At 33.9% G+C, this 19271-nt stretch overlaps 1 protein-coding gene across 1 annotated transcript; it reads right to left on the bottom strand.

The window, feature by feature from the left end:
* Positions 1-359: 359 nt before the first annotated feature.
* On the bottom strand, positions 360-2946 carry LOC133294779 (acyl carrier protein 1, chloroplastic-like). Its single transcript, XM_061493533.1, has 4 exons — positions 2696-2946; positions 1776-1886; positions 900-1022; positions 360-765 (listed from the first exon to the last, which is right to left on the bottom strand). The coding sequence occupies exons 1-4, from the start codon at positions 2765-2767 to the stop codon at positions 637-639; spliced, it is 435 nt and encodes a 144-aa protein (XP_061349517.1). The 5' UTR covers positions 2768-2946; the 3' UTR covers positions 360-636.
* Between the last annotated feature and the right edge of the window lie 16325 nt (positions 2947-19271).

Raw genomic sequence — 19271 nt, 5'->3', positions numbered from 1 at the left:
TTACCTGGTTCGAATTCGAACCCCAAGTGCACAAAAAGGATCGAAAAATAATGATAAAGGACGAAATAGGCACTTGACTTCTTTGGTAATGGTAAGTTTGCATTTAAAACTCTTCTACTTTGGGAATCCTCTTGTATTTTTCTCCAGCTGCTTTCATAGACCGTGAAATAGTTATTACACAATATTTAAGAATGATACAATTCCCAGAAAAATAAAAAATGTCGTAAATTTTAGTAAAACTACTGACTTATGATCTACTTGACAGTTTATGTTATTCAGGTTACCTGCTCGGACTGCAGGTATCCTAATTGTAGGTATCCTAATTGTAAAGCAAAGGCAGACTGGAATTGCGTCAATGATCAATGTTCATATATATATTTATGCAGCAATTTTATGTGATTGCATACATTGCTCAATAACATTAAGTACAATTAACATAATTTTATAAGACCTTCCTAATGCAAAAAACAACCTTCATAAAATTCCCCAAAAATCAAGTGGCTCGGCTAATTTATTTTTCTTTTCAGACCTATGGAACAAGGCGATATCAGAGTACGAAGATAAAACACTAAAGACTAACAACCCCATAATCTGTGGATAACAATGTCTACTAGTTTCATCTGGTACATTTTACTCTTAAGGACTTTGTTTACTAATGATCTCCTCAATAAGATCTGCGGCTTCTTGAACTGTTGAGATGCTCTGTGCACTATCCTCTCCAACGCTGATACCAAATTCCTCCTCCAGCCCCATCACAATCTCGACCTAATGGGCATGGCATGTAAATGGAATTCACAATAATCAAATCAAGTGATATGGCTATATACTCAGATTTTGGTAAATAACTCCAAGGAGCATCAAACAGTAGCAATTGAAATGTCCGGCAAGATGTTGATTACCGTGTCAAGTGAATCAGCTCCCAGAGCAGCAAATTTTGACTCGCCAGTAACATTAGAGTCATCTGCTAAAGCCAGCTGCTTCTTTACTATTTTGCACACCTTTTCTACGGTCTGCGGCTTGGCCTGCTCAAGGCATTCAACGTAAGCATGAAAATAGAAGATATACCCCCCCCCCCCCCCCCACCCCACCCCACCCCCAGTTAAAGAGTATTCAGTAACAAAGAAATCCTGGAATTGTCTGATGCCTCAAGATAATATTAGTCATTTTCAAAAAACATCACACGATTCAAGTTGATTTAATCAAGTATTTATATGAACTTACAGATCTATATGGATTACTGAAATATGGATAAAGTTAGACTACTACCAAACTATCAGCATTAAACATGGTCTTATAAAGCCTCAGGAAATTTCATAAAACACAAGGTTCGAGAATTAAGAACCTTCTCCAATAAAAGGGTTAAAGACCCACACGGCTATATCTGCATAAAATTAAAATTATAATGTAAAGGTTCTAGATGCCGCAATTTCAATAGATAAAACCATCTCTAATCTTACAAAGGCCTCCATTAGCCAGAGATAAATTGGGATTTGAGACAAAGGATACTCATTGACTATAAAAGGAAAATTAAGATGTGCGATCTGAGGTTATAAAATATGTACACACCATTTCATCTTTATATTTATATTTATATTTATATTTATATTTTTAATTTTCTGTGAAAATACCATTTCATCTTTCCCATCACATTTCTCTTAATCAACTATTGACTACAGTTTCAAGCAATCTATCATCTAGTAATTTGGTGACCGTGCAGGCAAAATGTAAAATCTCTAAAAGAAGAAGGTTGAAGCACTTCACAAGGAGTTACATACAGCGCAAGAAACTCTTAGGTGAACTGAACGCGGCCGCGAGCTAAAAGACACATTCCTTCTCCCATAGCTTGACATTAAGGTAGACATCGGGCCAGAAATTGAATTGAATGCCTGTTCAACACATGCATTAAAAGAAACTTCATTGAAGAATGAATATAAAAGAACAAAGCAAGAACAAAATACTAACGCTGCTTTTGTTTAATTAAAGAATAATAGTGAACTATTACTGAGCACCAAGATGTTGGCCTGATATGCAATGCAGAGTATTTCACATATTCTGGTCCAAAACTTTTGGCTTCAATTTAACTCTACACTGACAAAATTGGATAGTGAGCCATAATATGGCTTTGCAAGCAAAGTGAGTCAAGGTGACCACAAAATACAATGTTCGAGTTAATTGTTCTTTAACTATAGAGCAAATGCTATAAGCACTAAGGCACTTTCTTAGGCTGTACGGTTCTGTTGCACACTCGATAGATACAAGTCTTGGATCTCACATTTTCTTTTCTTACGGTAAAACAACACAACCTGAGAAATCAACCTGGTTTTTTCCACAGAACATGTTCTACGCATGTCGATACACACGCAGGAGGTATATACTTGCGTGTATATGCAAATCATTTGACAAATTAGAGCAAATAGTAACCAATCTCAATGAATGAAAGATATTAATGTATTCAATACCACAAAGTATAATTTCTGAAAACGAAACTCCAGAGAACTAGAATACAGAATTCAGAGAAAACTTGCACATGAGAATAAGAATGAAAAGAGAGGCAAATAAACAAATATTCGGAAACTTTTGTAAATAGATCAATCATTGCGAAAAGGAAAGAAAAGTAAAGCAAAGCGCACAGTAGCAGTTGTAATTAAGCGCTACAAAGAGTGAGGGAGGATCGAACGGGAAATGAAAATGATACCGGTTTCTGATTCAACTGAGGACGGAGAGAGCGCATGGAGAGTGTTGCTCCGGTGAACGTATTTGTCGCCATGGAGGTTGGTGCGGTTGTGCAAAGAAGCAGAGAAAAAAAGAAAGAAAAAAAAAAAAAAGAGAATAGAGCTTTGATTTGAGAACGCGAAGAGCGTGAACCGCGAAGCGAAGAGGGCGTTAAAGAAAGAACAAATAGCTGCTTGCTTGCTTGCGCTGCCTTCGCTTCGATCTTTGATTCGAGCCACCTCTCTCTCTCTGCCAAGTCGGAGTGAGCTGAAACAGTCTTCGTATCGGATTTGGGCCAAACTAGTTGGGCTGGAATCAAGCCATTGAGTCCTACTCACTGGCCCAGGAATTGGGTTTAGTCCATATAGCAAAGATGAAACTCAACAAAAATCACCTGAATTAGTACAAAATCGTCGGTTAAATAAGTACATAAAAGGGCAATATTAAGTTTACAAAGAAATAAAAGTATACGTGGAACTGTGCCTTTTTCATACGATTTGCAATGGAGAAGTCAGAAATTATTTTTAAGGAGGCAAATTTTTTCCTTTTAATTATATGATAAAATAAATAAATATAAATGATACTTACAATTACATATTTTTTGAAACTTTGAAGGAGACTAGCATTAGATATATGATCAACAAGTTAGAAATAATATTCATTTAAAGATTTATATAAATTTGAAGGAGTTGAACGACCCTCTTAAATGCCCGATTAGATGGGCTTTTATTCTTAAAAAAGTTTTTTTTTTTTTAAATAAAAATTCTTTTGAGAATTTTTAAATGTTTGGATAACAACTTTTTAAAAAATAAAATTTAAAATAAAAGTTAAAATACTGTTTTTTTTATAGCTAGTAATTGGTTGCTTTTGAAAAAAAACAGAAATTAAAAGATAATATAATTTTTTTTTTTGAAAAAAAGATAATATAAATTTTTAAAATACAATTTTAATCTTATCTTATCATATCTATTTTATCTCTACTTATCCTACAATTATGTTATTTTATCTCTCCTTTATTATAATTTTATATATAAAAAGTGTTTTTTTTTTATTTTAACATCGAAACATTTTTTTTATGTAAAATTGATTTTCAGATCATACATCCAAACATAAAATAATTTTACTTTTTTAAAAAAATTATTTTAAAAAAAAAACAATGCATAAAAAATTATTTTTTTAAAAACTTATCCAAACGACCATTAACCCTTCCCTCATTTCACCGGTGATAATTTGTATACAATACTGTTGATATGACTTCACATAAATTCAAAGTAAATCTTGCAATACAAAAAGCGTATGGCGATTTGATTCCGCTTGTGTATTATTTCATCCTTTTCATAAATGAAATCAATCACTCTTCTTCATAAAAAGAGGTTTGAGATTTCGGTCTTTAGTCCTACTTTTCAATGTAAAGTGAATATGTTTATTTATATAAGTAGTATTTCACTCATATAATTTTTTGTGAACTGAATAACTTGTGTGTGCATGACGCACAAACCATGACGGAAAGATTGTCGATTGTTTGGGGTACTTCATTGTGTAATTTGTTTTTTTTTTTTATCATCATTTGAAATGCCCAAATAGACAAGATGACAGCCCTTTTAACCCTAATATTGTAATCCTTGTAGCAAATAAAAGTACCTAGATGCAGTGTCAAACTAGGTTGAAGCCTGCAAATCAGCCCACAGAGTTATATATTTAGTCTTAACAAATTAGAGTCTTTTTGTAGTAGGACTTTTTTTTTTTTTTTTCTCTAACCCTGAAAGTCCTGTAAATTAGCAGGTTTGGTTAGGACCAAACCGCATGCCAAATTTTTTACTTCATCAAAATTTTTATTATATAAAAATATATAAATTTAAATATAATATAAGTAAAAATGAATTTTTCAACAGTGACATGTTAAAACAGAGAATTTCATCTGCACATCAGTAAAAATGAAATTTTATATTGATGTTTAAGCATGTTATATATCTAAATTTGCACTGAAAGATACTGGATACAATGCACTTTGGTAATTTAGTAGATAATAATAATTAAAAATATTTTTTTAATTATAATAGTTGAAGAAAATCAATTATTTAACTTTTAAATATATAGCATACTAAGAGCAGTTATTTATATTAAGATTATTTTTTATCGCTACTTTTGGTTTTTCACTATAATTACTTTGTTCTGATATATTTTTTGATAGAGAAAATATTTATTTGATAATATCCTTTAACAACGAATTTAGTAAAGGTAGTATCAAAATTTTACCTAAATTAAAATTTTGTTTACATTTTTATTTGTATATTTGTGTATAGATATTATTTTATTAAAAAATTATAAAAATTTAAAATTTGTTAAATATTTATTTATTAAAATAAGGAAAAAAATATTTCTACAGTTAATGCAGATAAGTTATCTGCATTTATTCTCAAAACGACGTCATTTTGGTATTGAAATTTTATAATTTTTTAAAATAAAGACTATTATAATCCTGAAATAAATTAAAATTATAAAAATACCATGATTTCTGCTCCAAAATAACATCGTGTTGGCTTACTGCAGATATTTTATCTGTAGTAATTGCAGAAAAAGCAAACTCTCAAAATAATTGTTAATGTATTAAATATGATAAAATAAAATAAAATTTTATGAAATTATAATTTTGAACGGCCCGCTGGCCAGCTCTTGCCCATAGAATTTTTGTTTGTGCAAGCCTTTATTATTAAGAGTGTCATTTGGCTCTGTAAATTTTTTGACTCTAATCTACATGGACTAGAACCTAATGGGACCAACTAATCCATTTTGAAAGTAGTAATTCTGCTTCTCACTGTAGGTTTATTTGGATTAGAGCTTTTTATTTAAAAAAAAAAAAAAAAAAACCTCATGTTGCTAATTCAGACATTCAGTAATCTGAAGACCAAAAATTAATAATTGGCTTTACCCTGTTTTTATTTTTACAAATAGAATTTCACTTATATATATTTTTATAACCTGCACGTGATGAACTTGTGTGAAGCGTAATCCATGACAAATGTAAAAGGTTGTCGTTTGTTTGGGGTGCTTCATTGTGTATAATTTGTGTTTGTTCTTTATCATCATTTAATGTGACTGATACGCGTTTGGCTGAGCTCTAATGAGTTGCCTTGTCAATCATTTATGCAGTTTGAACTTTTGACGTTGGTATGTCCGTTTTCCTTTGCTGGACTGTAGGTGCTGTAGCTTTAAAACAAATAAGTAAAGGTCAGAAGTGATTTTCGTTGTGGTGTCCACCCATTGGCTATCTCAAGTCTCCTTCAGATTCTTAACCAATCACCTGGTTTCTTTCATTTTCGTCCTTCTGAAATTAAATGTCAAAAACGGGTATACTTATTGTATCTTGATGTTAACCCTCCCTCTGTCTATGCTCTACGCAAATTTGGATTGTACAAGGGGCTACAAGAAAATAATTCAATAATGATGATAAGGACTTCTTAGTCGCATGTAATATTGGTTTGGTTAAACGTTGATTTCAAAGAGATTTCTCTCTTTTTTCGATTGTTAAATTTCGGGTCTCATAATGTCCAATAACTTTTTTTTTTCGGTAAACTATTTTTTATATATTAAGTTTGAGATAAGCTTACGTATTGTAGTAAAAACTTATTTTTCTTGTCAAAAAAAAAAAAGGATGATAGAGATATAATATAAGTTGTTTCGAATATTGAGATTGAAAATAATGATCAGCATGTTAACGTAATGTTTTTAGTTAAACTCTCATAAGCCTGATCTTAATCGACTGAGATGAGCTTAAATTAATGAATTATTAAATTTTTATTAAAAAAAGGGATAAAAAAGGAAATGAAATGATGGCAATTCAAAAGATAAAAGTAATTAAAATAAGGGATTTTATTTTCTCGTATTGTTAGAGATAGCTATCTCCTACTATAGATACATAATGTGATGGGATTCATCACATATTAAAAAAAGGAAAATACATCCCTCCTTTAACAGGACAAGAAATAAAAGTCCTACAGACACGAACTTTGGTGGGCTCCACTATCGAACAAAAATTAAAAAACAAAAGGAATGCTTACACATTTATCGATGGATCAGCAAGAATGTTGCTTTGTTTTCCTGTTAAAGGAGGGATTTTTTGTTATCAAAAAAAAAAAAAGGAGGGATCTTTTTCCCTTAGAAAAATGGTGACATAATTTTTTATGTAAAAATAGTATGAGATAATTATCTCATGTAAAATGAGATAATAATTTCCCTTAAAATAAAACGGTAATAGCTCATCGATGATCAATATTATGTATTCACTGACCATTCCATTGATAATCATATTCTGCTTTTTTCTTTTGACTTACAAAATTATTGTTGCATATTAAACATGTTATTATATATTTCATATCACGACAGAATATAAATTGAAGTTGTTTAAGCATGTAATAAGAAGGCTCTCATATGAATAAAGGTTTGTTACTAAGACTTTGATATAAAAAAAAATAGAAGTAGAAGTATATCAAAACTTATTTGAAGGAGGTAGTAAAATAAGACTAATGAAATGAGATATAATTGATAAATAATGTGTCTTCAAGACCGAGTAAAGAAAATCTATAAACATAATAGAATATAAAACCCATCTTTATTCCTACATTTCACTAGACGGTTCTTTTTTAATTTTTTTCTCTTTATCTCCCCCTTTCTTTCCTCTTTCTTCTTTTCTTTTATTCCACTTTTCTTTTCAATCTTTTTCTCCTATCTATTTTGTTTTTGTTTTTCTTTTTTCCTATATCTCTCTTTATGTTATTTTATTTTATTTTATTTATTTATCTATTCATTTATTTATTTTTCTTACCTTTTTATTCTCTTCTGTCCTATTATATATTCTTATTCATATTTTATTTTATTTTATTTTTCTTTATAATGTGTAATGCTTTTATGTGGATTATATATATATATATATATATATATATATATAGGGTTTTATTAATCTCCTTTTACATAAGATAATTATCTTATGTTGTAGAGAGAAAATAGGTGGGTCCCACCATTATAAGAAGAAAGAAAAAAAAAAGGTGAGGTGCGGAAATCGAAGTGAGAGAAAATGAGATAAGATGCCTCCTATGAAATGAGAGTAATATTCCCCATATATATATCGTAGTAGTCATTTTTTCTTTTTTAATTCAAAGCTTCTAGTATCCTAAAATTACTTCAATTTCTTTTTAGTTAGTTGAAGTCTTACGAACCTAGGGAAGAATCCGTGTTAATTGTCCCGAGGAGTTCCCCAATGATAAGGAGAATTAAGTTATTCTTTTGTTTCTGCCGGCGGAGAGGAGGGCTTTCGGGGTCTAAGAGAGGAGAGGAGTGACAACTAGGGGTGTAAATGGGCCAAGCCAGCCTACAGGGGCCTATAGCCTGGCCTACGAAAAGCCTGGCCTGTCCTGGCCTACGAGGTAAGAAGAGTAGGTTAAGGCTTGTACATGAGCCTGTTTAGAAACAAGGCCGTAGGCTAAACATAAAATGCCTGGCCTTTTAGCCTGTAGGCCGGCCTGCTTAATATTTAAATAAAAAAAATATTTTATATATTTATTTATTTATTCTAAAAGTTAGATAACCTAATTGCTTTTGTTTTAGTATGCCAAGAAAAATTCAATCTTTGTTGTCATGAATTTTTATAATATGTGTTCTTGTTAAAAAATCTGTTGTAGAATTTTAATAATTTGGACACATGCTAGAAATATTGTTTAATTATTTCATTTTTTTTTTTAAATTTAATATGCAATATGGTAGGCCTAAAAGGCCTCACAGGCCATGTAGGCTTTTTATTTTTTAATAACAGGGCAGGCTTGGCCTTTAAACTAAGCCTTTGATAAGCTCATAGGCTAGATAGGCTCAACATTTTTGTGTGTAGGCCTAGGCCAGGAAGGCCAAAGCCTGCCCTGCCCTGGCCTATTTAGACCCCTAGTGACAACTGACGAGGAGTAACAAATCGAATCGTTGTCCGTGTTCCATCGAGGACAAGAAAGGTAATTTAGAGAGAAGGTGAAAATAGGTCACGTGTCTTAACTAATTTTTTATTTTAATCTTATTTTGTAATAGTTTTTTTTATATACAATTTTTTTTTGTAATAGTTTATTGGGCCTAACTTTTAAGTAGAGGTGTCAAAGTGGGTGGCCCGCCCTGCCCCGTCCCACCCCGCTATAAATTTGCCAAAAAATGAGGTAGTCTGCCCCGTCCCGCTTTTGAAAGTGGGCTGAAAAACTCAGTCCGTCCTGTCCCGTTTGGTGAGTTGGGCGGGTTGGCCCGCCAGCCTGAGCCTATTTTACACTGATCCACCTCGGCACGCCATCAACCTGTCAAAAAATGAGTCTGTCTGCCCTGCTTTTGAGATGAGTTGAAAAACTCAGCCCGCCCTGCCCCGTTTGACGGGTTGGGCGGGTTGGCCCGCCGAGCTGAGCCCGTTTTGCTGGCTCTACTTTTAAGACATGAACCCTATACATAGACAATCAGTGAAATAATACAAATGGGAGAAGATCCGCACCTTTTAAGACATGAACACTATATATATAGACAAGGGTTTCGATTTTCTCATCCAGTAGGAAAAAAAAATCTCATGTTGTAGACACATCTTACGTGGGGCCCACATCTATTAAAATAATAAAAAAACAAAAGAAAATATTGTACAAAAATCAAAGAGTCACTAGTAGAAGAAAATAACTCTCATGAGAAAATATTTTCTCATAGACAATTGTGAATAAACTTTTAGAGTACATATTATCCATGAGGGACAAGTATATGGTAATAGAAAGTAATTATATTAAAGAACCAAAATGATAGGTGAACATCATTAACGTTAAATGAAGTATTTATAATATGTAGTGTCTATTTCATAATTTTTTTCACATGTAATTATTTTTTAAAAGTCATTCAGTTTTTAATTTTAAAATTAAAATTGTTCTTCACTTATCTGAATACATACGATTCTCCGACAAACATGTTACTTTTTTTTTTAAGAAAATACTGAAAAGGATATATTTTATTTTTATGAAAAAAGTGCCTTCGAGCTAAACCATTTGGTGAAAAGTGTATAGGAAAGCAAAAACGAGAAAACAAATTGGTTAAAAGTTTCTCAATGTTACTTTTAAAAAAGAATTTTTAAGAGTTCGATAAAACATATAAATGGAAGAAGTATACAGCATAAAGGGAGGAAATATCAAATATATATAATTTTCTTTTTGGTTGTGCTTCGAGTAAAATGCGAAATCAGATCCTCCTTAATTTATTAGTCCAATTTGAGTGGATCATGGCCGCAAACGTCACCGAAATAATTGTAGAATAATAACTCACCCGGATTCAATATAATAATAAACCAAATCATGCGCAGATTAAAAAAAGAGAAAAACAAAGCGTGCGATGGATATTATAATTTGAAAATCCTAAGTACTGCTGTGATCGTCGACAACGCCACTACTTGGCACCGTCCCGTGAGTCGTGACGTTAAGAGGCCAAGAATAAAGAAGGAAAAAGTGCCGTCCAATTGCATGCATCATGTTTTCCAATTTAAATTATTGAATCGGCTTTCATGTAATAGGAGCCACTTAGCCAGGCGAAGGAGGTAGGCAGCTAGCTACAACTACAAGAATAAACAAAGAGTCTTAGGATCCTAAAAATATTTATTAGGGATTATTTAATTATATTTATTTTTTGTATTATTTTAAAAAGAAGATAACAATTTCCTAATTTATATGTTATTTTTTAATTATTTATTTATGAGTATATACCTGAAGTCAAAGTTCAACATTATATAATTCACTAATCATATTCACAAAGTTGTTAACTAAAATATATTTCATCATTTTTTTTTTAAATTAGTATAGGGATTCACTTTTATTATTAATCAAGATTTCTAACAATCAATAAATAAGTATCTGATTTGATTCTATTTCACTAAAAGTCCAAAGTTAATGTTATCAAAAAAAAAAAAAAAAAAAAGTCCAAAGTTAAACGGAATGGAAAAACTTATGAAAGTAATATGGCCTTTACATAGTCCCACAGGCCCAATTTTTGGTTTACCTTTTTGTGCATTTTATTTTAATTCCACTTTTAAAGTGGGGGACGATGAGGCTCTGATGCCATGTAAAGAACCTTGGGATATACCATCCCAAAAGCTAGCTCAAAGGGTGTGAGTGCCCAAGGTCTTATAAAGGCCATATTAGTTGCTCATCCAATCAATGTGGGACTATGTAAAGAACCTTGGGATACACCACCCAAAAGCTAGCTCAAAGGGTGTGAGTGCCCAAGACCGTATAAAGGCCACATTAGTTGCCCACACAATCAATGTGGGACTATATATCTCAACACGCCGCCTCACGCAAGAGCCCTTTGGGCTAGAAGCGTGGAATTGCACAGGCCCAATTTTTGGTTTACCTTTTTGTGCTTTTTATTTTTAATTCCACTTTTTTAAAGTGGGAGGCAGTGAGGGCTCAAGCTTTGATATCATGTAAAGAACCTTGCGATACACCACCCCAAAAGCTAGCTCAAAGGGTGGGAGTGCCCAAGGCTTTATAAAGGCCATATTAGTTGTCCATCCAATCAATGTGAGACTATATATCTCAACAAAGTTAGCTTGGAGTATTTATTCCAATCCTCAAGCTTTGTAGGTGAAATTGCTAAAATCCAAATATGCCCCGATCAAACAAGTATGGACCTTTTTCGTTCAAAAATTGAAACTCAACATTCTGGAAAAATATTTGTTTTGTTTGGGGGATAATGGACAAGCATTCTGTTTGGGAACTAGCAGACAGCAAGCAGGTGAAGTTTTGGCAGGAGAGATAGACACCCAATATTGGGAGACTTATAGATAGGACTCGATGTCCAATTCCTTGGGAGGAGGCATCGAAGAGGGTTGCTGATTACATCAATGATGCTGGGGAATGGGATATGGTGATGTTGTCCAATTGGCTATCTAATGATGATGTACAAATCATTAGAAGTGTCTTGCCCCCTCCCCACCAGCAAGATGGCATGGTAAGCTAATTTGGAATTTACCCGCACAAGGTGAAATCTCAATAAAAGGTATCTATAAAATTTTAGCAGATCAAGCTCATGTAAGTGATAATTATGTTATATGGAAAACTATCTGGAGTTGGAAAGGTCCTCATAGGATTCAGCTCTTTTGTGGAAGGTGGCTGATCAAAGGTTGCCAACAAAGAAGGGACTAGCCAATATGCACATAGGCGATGCTTTACGCATGCTGTGTAACGTGGAAGAAGAATCTTTGATGCATGCTCTTTGTGATTGTTGTTGTATTCGTCTCATTTGGAGAAGATTAAGGCCCAAATATTTTGCCCCATATTTTTCACAATGATAGACAAGAAATAGATCGATCATATCCAATCTTCAATTGGAAACCGTGGATGATAGGGATATTCCATGGAATACTATATTTGCAGCTACTATTTGGGTAATTTGGAAATGGAGGAAGAGAAGATTCATAGAGGACAAAGCCTACATAATGCATATAATTATAATTTATTTTAAGCCAATAGAGTGACATTTAGGCTGTAGCTAGAAGGACAACAAATGGTAATCTTTGTACTGACAAAATTGAGATTTCAATCCCCTGGCAATTTCCGGATGTGGGATGGGTTAAAGTAAATACTGGTGGTGCCGCAAAAGGTAATTCGGGGTTGGCTCATGTCGGGGAGTGATAAGGGACAGTGCTTGAGGTGGCTAAAAAGTTTATGCTTTCGGATAAGATATTGCAGTGCCATAGTGACAAAATTGTGGGGGATCTTAAAGGTAATTCAAATTGCTTAGGAGGGTGGCTGGAGAAGGGTGATTATTGAAAGTGACTCTAAAACTGCAACACGTGGCTCACCAAAAGGGGTGGATCAGCCTGTGAGTCTCATCTTATTACTCGTATATAGGCATTATTGAACAGAGATTGGATAGTGAAGGTAAAACATACGTACAGAGAAGGGAATTGTTGTGTACATTGACTCTCAAACTTTCATTTGGTGAACCCAGCACAGGAAGACTTTTGTTCTTTCCTGGACCCCCCCTTTGGTATTTATCTATTATATTTAGCAGACTTAGGTGGTTTCGATAAGACTCGTTGTATTGCTTCTTTTTAGCCTGTCTAGGGGGTTGTCCCCAACTAGGATACCAAAAAAAGGGTACAAAGTTAAACTTAAAAATTAATAATAATAATAATAATATGGTTATATATTACTTCTTTATAAAATATTGATAATTATTAAATTAAATATTTGGAAATAAAGAAAATAAATGAGAAAATAACCTTTAAATGAGTTTAACAAAATTGGATGCATCAATTAAATAATCAATGTAAGGATAGCAAAATAAAATAAAAAAGTTCAATAAAAGAGGAATGTCGCGTGCCAGCTTAATATTCAATTCAATTCAATATATATATATATATAACCCGGTTATTGAATGGGTAGGAGTATTGGGACATTAGTTCAACCGCATGACCCATATATATATTAATTATTAATTTGGGGATACTGATTATAAATTCTTTATTTTAAATTAAAATGAATATGAACATATTACCATAAATAAATTAATAAATAAAAATAAAGTTGCATACATATGAATAGAAGAAAATATGATACATGAAAAAAAATGAAAATATAAAAGTCATTTCAAAATTATTAATTTTTTCTATATGGGGCTACAAGAAGAGTGAGGTTAGATTTGGCCCATTGAGTTGAAAAAAGATTGAAGTGGCTCAAATGTTCCAAAATCCTAATATTCACATTTCACATCTCCTTCCAATCTTAGTTAAAAAAATAAAATAAAAGTAGCCACCTCTGTTGATTTTTCACTGGTTTTAGCAAAAACAATAAACGAAACCAGCAAATAGCCAAGGGTCTCATAAACCTTGATATGGTTTTCGCTGATTAGTCCTCTATTGTCTGTTTTATGGTTTTCTCTTTTCTGGTTTTCTCTCTTTTGGTTTCTTTTCTGCTTTCGTTTCTTTGGGGTTGTGCCTCTGATCTGTATAAAAAAAATACATATCCATTGCTACTTCTTCTCCCTTTTTCTCTGCAAAGATTGATCGGGACATTATTGGTGACAGAATATCCGGAGTATTCTTTGAACCGGCGGGTCACCAGTTTTAGTAAAACTCGGTTGGATCACACCTTGTTAAACTGGTTCACACCGGTTCATTTGCAAGTCCGATCCAATATGCTACCTAGACCAGTCTCATGATCGGTTCATCGGTTTTCGGGTTAAATCGGTCGGTCTGGTTTGGTCCGATTTTTACAACTCTGTATATAATTATATAACATTGGTGCCTGTAGTGCCATTTTACATTCAATGGGGTACTACACGTGCCATCTCCAAAGTGGCCTGGCGTAAAATGCACCCTAAAATAAAATATATAAAATATTGAATAATGCAACACTTAAAGTGTCGCTATGTGTCTAGGGGGCGCTACAAGAGCCATATATATAAATTCGGTTGGCACTGAAAGCCCTAATTTGTGTGAGAAAATGCACTAAAAGCGCCATATTTTATAAAATTGGCGTCATGCCGTGAGAAGGAAAGGCGCCAGTAGCGCTATGGTAATAAAATAATAATAATAGAAGTACAAAGTGGAAGCATTTGAGAGATAAAAGTCTTTGATTTTTATTAGATTTGGATAAGTTTGAGTTACATATTTTTAAGAGAAATCAGCATGTGACTATTATACATCTATAAACACCCCCATCGTGGAAGTGGAGAAATAGAGAAAGGAAACCGAGGAAGAGAAAAAAGTAACAGTGAGAGAGAAAAAACGTGTAACAATGAAGAGAAAAATAAAAGGAACCGAGAGAAAACAAAGAAGAAGTGAGAACAGGGAGAGAGGAAAGAAAAGAAAGGAGAAAAGGAAGAACAAAGTGGGGAAAATAAATTAGGAAAGTAATATTGGGTGAAAACCTCTTTATCTTAATTATATTCTTTTCAATACTATATTTAAAGTTGGTATTCTGATGTTGTTTCTTTAAAAATTGTGAAGGTGTCGTTATTCTAACAACCTATTTCTTTTTCTCTCTTATTTTATTTTATATCCTTGATATTATCCGCTACTCTTTTGATTTTATATTCGAAACTTTGGTGGTTGTGTACTTGTTGGATATACATATATTGATTATAAGAATGATGAGAATCAAGACTATGGAGCTAAAGAATTCTTTTGGTACCAAATAAATATTAACGGAATATATAATCTTTAACTGAATGATTCTGATGTGAGTTGACCCACAAAGATTTGGGATCAGACGGTTATATGGCAAGAGACTCTTTATTTGGCTTGAGCTTCGCCAATCATAACATTTTACATACAGAATCCACAAAGTTTTGGGCGTTCACAAATGTTTGGGCTTTAGTTATTTTAGTTAAAGAATACACATTCTCATTGTATGCAGAACTCACAAAGGTTTGGGCTTTAGTACGTTGTATGTAAAAACTCACAAAGGTTTGGTCTTTAGTAATTTCAAGATTTCATGTTCTTTTATATGATTGACATTTAAGTAATTATTTTCTCATTATAAACATGTTATGTGAGAATGATATTTTTTGCTAGAGGGGCTGTATTGGTTATAATTCGAAAACCATAATATTATTAAAATTTACCTCATGTGTATTTATGTTTATGCTAATATTTTCAGAAAAATAAAGATGCTTAGTATGTGTATTCCTGGAGAGGGACTGAGCACCATGATTAAAGACTTTGGGATCCGTACAGAATTCGGAGTGATTTTGTGTACCTTGAAGTGACTAATAAAGGAAATATTTAATATGGTCCAGGCTCATTTATGATTCAGTGGTCCAAACCAATGAAAAATAGATATTTTCTGACTTGCTTACATGGAAGAGAGAGAAATTATTTTTTTCTCCAAGTAACAGCTTCTCAATGGAAGGAGTAGGTATGCCAGGACTACTATAAATAATCTCACTAATAGAGTAGTAAATTTTCTTTTCAGTTTAAATCATGATGATAATATATATAGTCTATTTCAGATCTAATTGTGAACTTGACTTCTGATGTATAGTTAGTTTTTAAGAGTGTTTTTTTTTGTAATTAAGAGTGTTTTATTATATTTCTTATTCTTTTTTTTTTTGAAAAGCAAACAGGAAACATAAAAACAAAAAAAGAAACTAGGAACACCTCCTAGACCAAACTACTCCTACATAGTCCCTTTCAAGTTTGTCACGACAACCAGAAGGAGGCGAGTCAAACTCTTGTAAAGACCAATCAAAGGAGTAGGCAAAAGAGGCCATCCAATCGGCAACCCCATTCCCTTCCCTATGAATATGGGAAATTCTAACCCTCCAATTCCAATCCAGCATATTCCTTATGCGCAAGACCAAGTTAGAGGCTGGATGATGAGAGCTGCACCCTTCTCTTATGAAAAACTGGGCTACTAAGGAATCACCTTCAAGCCAGACAAAACGGAAACCTTTCCTCCATGCAATCTCAAGCCCAAGGAGACAACCCCAAAGTTCTGCTAACAAAACATTACCACAGCCAAGATTTTTACAAAAGCCAACAAGCCACCTTCCACTAGCATTCCTAAATACACCCCCACAAGCAGAAGCTTCTCCATTATTCATACTTGACCCATCCACATTGAGCTTAACCCAAGGGTCCGAAGGAAAAACCCAAGAAACTAATTTCTCTTTATTCGAGTTAGTCTCAAGACCAGCAACCCGAAGCGTGTTTTCTGACCAAGAAAAATCTTCACCATAGACCATAGCAGCTCTAAAAGTGCCATAAGCAGGAACAGAAGATCCCTGAAAAATTTTCTTATTCCTAGCTTGCCAAATGAAACAGGAAATGATACCAAACAGAAGAGGCCATGATGGCAAATTGGACCAATTACGATCCTCAGAGATATTGGACAACACCCATTGCTGAAGATTAAGAGAGAAAAAATCCTCCCAAGCCTCTCGCTTAACTGCAATCTCCCACACTTTTTTTGCTGCAATACAATCTCTAACCGCATGTAAGGAAGTTTCCGTAAAACAATTGCACAGATGACATATATCTGAACCCGCCATGTGCCGTCTGCAACGCCTTTCACTTGTCAAAATTTTATCTCCTAACAACAGCCAAAGGAACGTACGAATCCGTTCAGGTCCATGCCACTGCCAAACGCGATTCCAAGGTAAATTGGTAGATTCCTCGTTACCCCTGGATATGGCCATATAAGCGGACTTCAGCGAAAAACTCCCATCAGATGTCCTTGTCCACAAAATTCGGTCATGACCATTAACATCCGAAGGAGGAAGGATGTTATTAATACGAGCATTGACGTGATCGGGAAGACTATGCTGGAAAGCCCCCCACATCCAACTTCCGGAGGATGAGACAAGATCAGAGACCATTAGCTGATGATTTATCTGAGAGGGATCAGAAATAGCAGCATAGGATGAGAGTGCACCACAACCCGGAACCCACGGGTCATCCCAAAAATGAGTAGAATTTCCATTACCTAGCAAAATTCTGGAATGCTGTAATATCACAGGCCAAGACGAAACAATTGCTTTCCAAAGAGAGGAGCTATTCCGAGTAGCAGAAATATTAGGAACCAAATCAGACTGAACTTTATACTTGCTCTTTAAAACTCTAGCCCAAAGCGCGTCTGGATTAGAAAGGATCCCATAACCAATTTTCATAATAAAAGCCCTGTTAACTTCCTTCATTTTCCTCAGACCCAGCCCTCCATGATCTTTATCCATGCACAACTGATCCCACGCAACCAGATGAGGACGAGTAGATGCTCTATTGGAACCCCACAAAAACCTCCTAATATGTTTCTCAATATCATTGCAGATTCCGAGAGGAACAACAGAAACTTGCATTGTGTAGGCTGGAATAGCTGAGAGAACAGCTTTCGAAAGTGTAATTCTTCCTGCTAGAGAAAGACTGGTGTGGTTCCAGGCATTAATCCTAGATTGAACTCGATCGAGGATATGACTGAAAGCCGCCCTCCCAACTCTGCGATGATGAAGAGGAATACCCAAATACTTTCCAAGATCCACCGTCCTTGAGAAGCCCAACTCACCACTAAGTTCCTCTGCCAAAATATGATTCACATTGTGGGAGAAGAGAATTTTTGTTTTTTCATGGTTAACCTTTTGCCCAGAAGAAAGACAAAAATCATCTAGCACCTTGGAAATGGTTTGGGCCTGATCAAAGGATGCATCCGCACAAAGAATAAGATCATCCGCAAAAAAGAGGTGAGAAATGGGAGGAGCATTTCTCCTTAACATGATCGGCTTCCAGCACTTTTGCCTAACTGCATGGGAAATGAGATGACCAAGTCGCTCCATACAAAGAATAAATAAATATGGGGACAAAGGGTCACCCTGTCTAAGCCCCCTGGATGGGAAAAACTCCTGAGTTGTAGAACCATTCCAAAGAACATTCATCGAACATTAAAATAAGAATCTTACAGGGGATATTACACCCCGAGACAGGAAGGTGTACCCTGTCTATATCCACTACGTCAGAATCTTATATTCTTTAATTTAAAATAAGAATTAAGAAATAATATAATATCCCCTATATCAGTCGATTATAGGGGATATTACACCCCGAGACAGGAAGGTGTATCCTGCAATTTATCTTTATATACAAGCTTTTGTTTATTGTACACATGAGGAGTCCAAGTCCATAAATATACAAAAAAAGGAATATTGTTTTTAGTTGTGAGATTAATATTATAAAAAATAAATTTTATTTTCTATCTTGATAAAAGTATATCTATCAGAAACATTAATCTATTTAGGTCTTGCAATATTCAGGTTATAGCGCGTTTGGCTTGATGTGGGTGCGCCGAGCCATGCAAAGGAAACGAACAAAACCGGCTCCGTGTCGGTAAAAGCCAATACTACAATACAATCTATTTAAGTCCCTTTCTCTAGCGATGCAACGTGCTTCTCACTAGAAAAAGGTGTAAAAATAGAAATAGAAATATAAACAAAGATATTAAAATAAAATAAAAAAGAGAATTCAGACTTCAGATACTCGAAATATTTATTTACAATATTTGAATAAAAAAACGTTTCTCTTTGTCATTTCCCTTCTTTCTTTTTTCAGCATTAATCGCTCTGCCTTAGAGGACCACGAGATTCACACGCTTATTCTCATTAGTCGCATCCACTTCCATTATGATGGTGCATGAAATAAAAATAAAATTTCCTACTACCATTACCATATACAGATAATTTCATTATTATTATTATTATTTTTTAAAATATTCCAATCGGTTCATTGTTTCGCAACTAATCCGATTCGGAGCGAGTCTAGGATTAAGACTTTAAATCCCTCCCAAAGCTGATACTAGAGAGATTCGAAAACACATGCTCTCACCCCCACCTGCTTAGCTCCCATGCGCCAACTGAACTACTACCATTTACTCCATTATTATTATTTTTTCCCCATCTATCTTTGGACTTTGGGATTCTTCGCTGAAAAGTTCTACCTTGTTTAAACGCTGCCGTTTGTTCTGCTTTCCCACTTATTCGCGTCTGTAAAAGCGACTCATGCTCTATAGTATTATTGCTATGTG

Source organism: Gastrolobium bilobum, unplaced genomic scaffold, assembly GCF_033153095.1.
Source record: "Gastrolobium bilobum isolate Gb01-03AN ecotype WA unplaced genomic scaffold, APGP_CSIRO_Gbil_v1 utg3268, whole genome shotgun sequence".
Lineage (NCBI taxonomy): Eukaryota > Viridiplantae > Streptophyta > Magnoliopsida > Fabales > Fabaceae > Gastrolobium > Gastrolobium bilobum.
Note: the sequence above shows the minus strand (reverse complement) of the source record. Positions and strands in the feature narration are given on the sequence as shown.

Bases quoted from the DNA above. Each gene is read 5' to 3' on its own strand.
- LOC133294779 (XM_061493533.1), bottom strand. From the start codon at position 2,767: ATGGCGACAAATACGTTCACCGGAGCAACACTCTCCATGCGCTCTCTC. The intron at 1,887-2,695 runs GTATCATTTTCA...TGTGTTGAACAG, and splicing joins CTCAGTTGAATCAGAAACCG to GCATTCAATTCAATTTCTGG. The intron at 1,023-1,775 runs GTATGTAACTCC...TGCCTTGAGCAG, and splicing joins ACCTAAGAGTTTCTTGCGCT to GCCAAGCCGCAGACCGTAGA.